The 7196-nt window shown below is 50.8% G+C and overlaps 1 protein-coding gene across 1 annotated transcript; it reads right to left on the bottom strand.

Moving 5' to 3' along the window:
- Positions 1 to 474: 474 nt before the first annotated feature.
- LOC149809576 (uncharacterized) lies at positions 475 to 1551 on the bottom strand. Its single transcript, XM_089994757.1, has one exon. The coding sequence runs from the start codon at positions 1549 to 1551 to the stop codon at positions 475 to 477; it is 1077 nt and encodes a 358-aa protein (XP_089850883.1).
- Between the last annotated feature and the right edge of the window lie 5645 nt (positions 1552 to 7196).

Here is a 7196-nt window from a genome sequence, read left to right as displayed (position 1 = left end):
CCCTTCGGGCCCGTGCAGGACTTTCGCTCGCCCTTCGGGCTCGCCCCTAGGCGCACAGACATACACATGACACACAGGGCAGTGCAACAAGCATGAAGTGCTCCAAGATATGACAGATGCTGAGACGCAGTCGTGCAGTTGTTGAAGTGAGGTGCAAAGGCATGTTAAGTCCAGATGACATACTTGTTACAAAGGCACTATGATTGTCATTTGTGAAGCAGGTCGTTCACCATCCTAACGATATTTGTGACGGAAGAAAAGCTAGGCATGCATGGCCGCAGTAAGCAACACTCATGTATGACACGCAATGTCCGGATGCGGCAGAGGAAAACGTAACATTAACGCCTCACGTTCTCAAATGTGCCGTGATGCTGGTGCATGCAAGTCTAACCTTTCCCCACATCAGTTTGAAAGGTAATTGCAGTCACTCATCATCGACATAAACATGCACAGGAACAGATTCAACCAACACACTTATGCATCGTCCGTGAAAAGCATTTGCGGCACAACCATGTTGACAACATCGAAGCCATCTGCATGCATGTCACTCTCATCGACCAAGCAGCGCGTCTCTTCGCGGCTGTGGCCGCGGCTTATAGCGACGTGCAGCTGTCCGTGTGTGAAATATGGGTGGCGGAGGTCGACGACGACGCGGTCCAAATCGTCTCCTTGCACGCGATGGACGGTCGATGCCCTGGCAAGCCGCAGGGGAACCTGGTAACGGGTGACTTCCATCGGCAGATGAGCCGGCTTGAACTTGAAACAGACGCGTGGTAGATGCCAGACATCGCGATTTGGAGCCGACGGGTCGTTGAGGCGGACGGCAACAGAGTGCCGCTTAAGCTCGATGACCACAGCCAGTGCGCCCTTCACGAGACGCTCCGTCTTGTCGATGTTGAGCATGATGTGCACTGGCGCGCCTACCTTGAGATGCAGGTCAGCCGGCGAAATGCCAGATGCCTTGAGAAGTTGGGATGTTTCGGCAGTGATGTGGGTGCCGTCAAAGCCGCTGTCGCTGCCTTCGGTGCGCTTGATGACGTCGCGCGCATGGTACGTGCGCTCTTCTCCCGGCAGGCTGTCGAGCAAGGCCAGATGTTCGTCTGCGAGGTCATTCGTAGCACACACGATGGAGGCTGTCATGTTTTTGGTGCCCGGTGGCGTTGTGAGGTCGCCGTGCGCCCATCGTCGAGCGTCTGCAACGTTGTCGGGTGTTGCGGCTACGGCTGGGAACAGATCATAAGGCAGCCGGATCTTGTTGAGCGGCACAATCGAATGCGGCTTGCCGTCGAGGGTCGGCCAGTGGCCGTAGCCGATATCGTGGATGGCGCGGCGAAGGGGCTCGTCTCGGTTGCGCGTTTGACTTGTGAGGTGCAGGTGAAGAAAATCACACCAATAACGTGACTGTGTAATGGAGTACGCGATCTGTTCGGCCACCCCTTTGCCGGACATGACAGCGCCGAGCTGAGCACAGTTGCCAAAGATCATGAAGACCTCGCGGAAATCCACTTCGCGCAACTTGGCAATGATGGCATCGAGCTCGTCGGCGCGCATTATGGCGATTTCGTCTGCGAAGATCAACCGTGCTTGCTTGAGGGTGCGACCGCGCACTTGGACGCGTGTCGGGCGAGTTGGTGGTGGCGGCGGCGACTCTGCGTCGACATGGATGTCTTTGCCGGGGTTGGATGAAAAGGTCCAAACCAGAAGTGCATTGTCTGGCCGCCGGCAAACTTGAGGGCGAATTTGGCGGGGAAGGCGGATGCGATGCAAGGCAGGTCAAGTTGGCGGGCGTGGTTGAGCAGCACGTTCAGCAGGAAGGACTTGCCGCAGCCGGGCTCGCCTTCAACGTGAAGAAGGAGCATTTCATGAGGTTGCTCCAATTGCAGGTGACCGTCGACGACCTCGAACACGGCTTGTTGTTCGGCACGCAGGTCGACATGCTCCGGTAGAAAGCGCGCATCGACGAGGGGCGGAACCTCCTCCAGGAGCGGCAGATTGGGCAGGCCATACTCCTCGAGCGATTTGTTCTGCGCATGAAGTCGCTTCTGCAGGTCAAGTAGCACGTGGTACCGGCGTCGCGCAAGCGGCTCGTTCGTCCATTCCAGTTCGCACAGACTATCGAGGAACTCGTCGATCATGCCGGCGGCGTCGCACTCGAAAGCGGACAGGATCGTTAGAAGCAGCACCCGTGCGCGCCTAGGGGTCGTCTGCTGGCTTGCCAACGCTTCTGCCATGATGAGCCGGGCCGTGTGCTCGTCGTGGAGGAGGCCCAGTTTCTTTCTCGCATCTGCATACGTCCTGCAGATCTCGCCGTCCACTGTGCGCAACTCTTCCCACGTGCGTGCAAGGCAGTCGTTCTGTGCGAGCAGGAGCCGGGCGTGGAAGGCCTCGGTGTTGGATTTGGCTTGCTGCAAGCGCAGGATGTGACGGTCCGCAGTCGGGCATTCGTACACGTAATTGCCCAACGCGTCGGTGAGGTACTTGGTGTGTGTTGGCTGCTTCTTGGTGATGGTGTACTGGTGGAAGTAGTGCTTGAAGCTCATTGCCGCGCACTGATTGGGGCGCGCAAATCACTTGTCAACGTGTGATTGGTAGTCTTCATACGCCTGTTTGGCGGTCTTCAGGCGAGGGTCGAAGTAGACTTTCTGTTCGCCAGGGAGGCACACGTACACTGTGCGCACAGGCGGGAAGGCATTCACCAGGGGATACTCCAGAATGCGAAACGCTGCTTTCGCTGGAGCTACAACGGTGGTTCTGGAAGATGCGCACTTCATATGGTTGTCGTCTGTTGTCTGCAGCTTCGTCAAGTGCTTCGGCGATGGCGGCGCGTGCCTGCACATCTCCTTTGAATAGATATTGCAAGAGGTACCCCACAAAGGCTGAGCCGCAAGTGACCAGGGAATTCACGTAGCAGCGTGTCTTGCAGAGCATGTCTGGGTTGTACGCGACGACCCATTCGTCGCCAGATGCCCGCCACGTCATCCAGCGGCCGGCGTCGTCTCGGTGTGTGGCGGCAATGATCTTTTGTGGGAAGTCAAACTTGCAGCAGCCCCAGATTCCGCCGCAGCGGTGGGAGTGTTGATGGATCATGAAGGCCTTTACGAGCGCCGTCAAGCTGCACCCGTATGTTTTCATGTAGCGTTGTTCCTCTTCAGGGGTCGGCATGTGCGTTCACATGATTTCGTCTACTTGTGCTGCCGACCACGGCTCGCCAGGAAAGTGTTGCACGATGTGGGAGTGTGGGTCGCCTCGCGTTTGCCATACGTTGGTGTCGAACCCATATTCGCTCTCGCGCTGCGCGTTGGAAGGACAGTAGCGCCTGCTGCGGATGTCGTGGAAGACCTGTTCACGGATGCCTTCGAACGTGCGTGTGATGGCGATGAAGCAGTCTGAGACCGGCCGGTTGCCAGTCAAAACACACAGCCAGTCTCATTGTCGAGACGCAGTGACGGTGATGAACAACAGGTTGTCAGTGCCGTAGAATGCTGCGCGAGCGAGGGTATCTTCCGTCTTTTCGCAAAAGTAACGTGGGCCACCGGTGAAGCTGGCTGGGATGTATGACGGACAACCTTCGGCATCTGGGTCTTGCTGCAGCTCAGCAGCGGTGATGCTGCGCATGTCGGCAGAGTTGCCAAAGTATGCCAGACGTTCTGTCTCGATCTCGTTCCAGGCATGTAGAGCCATTCCTGGACGAGATGCAGGTTGCGTCGGAATTGAGGCAGCTTCTCTTCATTGAACATGAGGTAGCGTGTGTGCATCGCGCATGTGCCTTTCCGGCTGGTTCGAGTCTTTGCGTCTGTGTTGTAGACGCTTTTGGCAGTGGGGAAGAGCGCCGGAAACGTCAAGGCGTCGACCTCTCCGTGTTGCAATGGGCGAGCTCGCGTGGGAGCGTCTCGCGCAAATGCCATGGTGATGAGCTTGGGTGCGATGTTGTTTGGGTCTGCTGTGTGGTATACAGCCGCTACGTCCGGGTCAACGTCGCCGTACTCAAACTGTAGCGCCACATGCTTCTGCGTGTTGTGCAGATGTAGATTGCAGGCGCGGACGAGTTTGCGCGTGACGGGGTTATGGCATTCCAGTAGTTCTCGGAGGTCAGCGATGAGGGCGTTGTGGCCTTCTTCGGAGGTGTCGGCAGACGTATCGGGCATGACCCACCATTGCTCCATGAAGTTGTTGATGTCGCTAATATTCGCGTTTATTGGACGCAGCCAATATGTCATCCACCCATGAAGATTAAGCAGGCATGGCGGAGTTGTCTGCTGATGAACTCCACAGAATTCATCCTCACTTCTTGGCGCAACGAAGATTATTACAAACTTACAATGGTGGTTGACGTCACGTGCCAGCTACGTAGCTTTGGATGATTGTATAGCTCCAAGAACTTGTTTGACACTTCCAGTATCTCCATACATCCGTGCACTTTACCATCTCCACAACACGGTGTGACCAGTTTACTTCCATTTATATATATATATATATATATATATATATATATATATATATATATATATATATATATATATATATATATATATATATATATATAATCCAGAATCTAACAAGCGACAGGGCCGGCAAAACAGGAAAAAACACAGCACCTTACACTGAAAACAATATCACAAACAAAGACAAAACACACAAGATAATCCAGAATATTTCAGAATAAGAGATGTTTTGCTTCCGGTGATAGGTCAGTTGATTGGTCCCATTGCACACAGCAATATCACAATTTCCGTTGTAATGTGCACTTTTTCTCTTCGACATGCAACTGTATCAGTTATGCACATTGTTATATATTTTGCACCATACTTGTTGTGCTATAGTATGTAACAAACTTGCTTATCTATTGTGTTTTTCAACATCTGTTGAGATAGGAGGTTACAATGTAGCAGGTGCTGTACAAGAACAATGAATTTGTATGAATATGGAACAATGGTGTAGCACAATGTTACAGCACTATTGTACCCATAATTTGTCCATTCACATTCCACCAATATGTTTTACACCTCATCCTTGCGAACATTGTCGCACATATACTCCATGGCACTTTCCCCACACTTCTCACCACAATTTGTGTACTTGCGAGGTAACCTGCGTACACTCTGCAGCTTAGCCACAATATTTCCCAAAGATCTGGTCGACTTACTCTTCAGTCGTCATACTTCCCTTCTCCCTCCCCATCTTGCTTACCACCATGATCCACCCCTTTTTCCTTACCATGACCATGTTCCCCATGTCCTTTGCGACGAGCACATTTGCCACATTTACCAAATCTTTTCGGCAACCTGCATGACCATAATATCCTCTGTAAGCATGCCTCCCTCTTCATTCTGAAAGTACATGCAACTTCTTATTGTAAATAATGTTCACATCCATCCACCTTGTCTACTCAACAATGGAATCACTCGTTTACTTTTTCACAAGTAGCAGCATACAATCATCCAGAGTCAACATGTTTCCTCTTTATCATTACCAATGTACCTGTCAATAAAGGCGATTGTTCTTAACAGCTGTGCAACCAACAATTGTAAAAGGGCGTACTTGGAATTGTTCTGCGCAACATCAACAGGCGAACCCTTTTGCTGCCAGCCTAAGTCATCTGGTACTGGCTTGAGGCCACGTGCATCTGGTCCCTCATCCACACGCAGACCATTCAAGGGTTGAGTCAACTGTTCCATGCCTACATGCGACATATATTCCATGAACACAAAGTACGACCTTTTCACAGCCTTCAATGCACATATTTCATTATTATGTTCCATCTTTGATCTCCATTTAGCAGACATATACCAATCCACAGCACATACCTTCCTTATACACAAATACCTAAAATTGTGAACTGTGCTTATGGTCGACTATGTTATGGTTAACTATATGAAACTGGGATGCCATACCCATCCTTCCCGCACTTTTGTACAACTCGGACTAAGTTGCAAGCGTTACCACACTGGGTTGACTATGTGAGATGCATATGTATACCAACAGTATGTACGATGTAGATGTAGATGCATATGGGCATTTGCTGTTTTGACATGACCATATTTACACAATATGGATGACATGTACAAGACGACCTGGCCACATAAATGTGTTTGGTCAAAGACATGCCTGAAAGGGGTGAGAACAATCATCGCACCGGGTACAGTTCTGGGCTTATTTGCGTCCGTGATCGGGTCGTCAATGGTCCCAACCTGTTCCACCGTTTGCTCAACAGCCACCCTGGCGCATGCTGGCCAATCTTCCTTTCCATTCGCCACCTTATCATAGCCCTGCTTACCATGCAGACCATTAACATGCCGTCTGTTGCAGATATCATAGTGCAATTATGATATTGTTCCACCTTTCGTGGTTTGCATATAATTCCTTCACAGTAACATCAATCATAGGGGAGCAACAAAAACCTTGCAGTTACCTATCCAACCATCTCAGTTTTTTCATCTCGATAACAGCAATAGAAATGAACATAGCCAATTCAATGTCCAATCAATGTTCCTTTCCATACATGCACTGATAGCCTGAGATTGTGCACCCATCCTGGACACAACACCCAATGCAACTTGCAAAGCAATTGCCCATACATGATGCCACGTGATCTTTCGATCTACATTTGGTGTCTATCATCAATGCTACATGGAAACTTACCTCTGGCGTATTGATCTTGCCATGGATGCCTTCAGGGAAAAAGCCACCTTTACCATTCTTGGCCCCAATGGTGAGGATATTGATGTTCATTTGGGGCGAACGGTTGGTGTGCAGACCCCTGATATCTGTAGGGATCATATTGACACCTTTCAATGGTACCACAATGAAACGAGGATCCGTGTTGACCAGCCCTTGGTCACTCAGCTGCAAGCATGCACATCTACTCAGATGTGAGGAGGTTCCGTATCGTGTGCAAAGAACACTTGTTTGCAGAAATTGGCACTCCACAAGTGCTTGAGGATGCTGCTACCATTGTCACCATCCGATCCACAAGTATCTGATCCTAAGTTTCCAAGCATCACTGTCTGCAAACAGGAAAGCACTGTCCACAGTTGTTCCGTAAGAATCCATCATACACAGTGATAGTGTTATTTCAAATTGCGCCATAGCTGACCTTATGTACCATTTGTACTGGTGGGCACTGCACAATATGCTGGATGGATGAAAAGCTTGCTCAGCAGCATGCACCATATGTTACTATGTTACACACCTCTATG

This window comes from Nuphar pumila, unplaced genomic scaffold, assembly GCF_984573655.1.
Source record: "Nuphar pumila unplaced genomic scaffold, dmNupPumi1.hap1.1 HAP1_SCAFFOLD_1023, whole genome shotgun sequence".
NCBI classification, from domain to species: domain Eukaryota; kingdom Viridiplantae; phylum Streptophyta; class Magnoliopsida; order Nymphaeales; family Nymphaeaceae; genus Nuphar; species Nuphar pumila.
Note: the sequence above shows the minus strand (reverse complement) of the source record. Positions and strands in the feature narration are given on the sequence as shown.

What these genes read in the sequence shown, in the direction of transcription:
- LOC149809576 (XM_089994757.1), bottom strand. Translation starts at nt 1,551, where the DNA reads ATGCGCGCCGACGAGCTCGATGCCATCATTGCCAAGTTGCGCGAAGTG.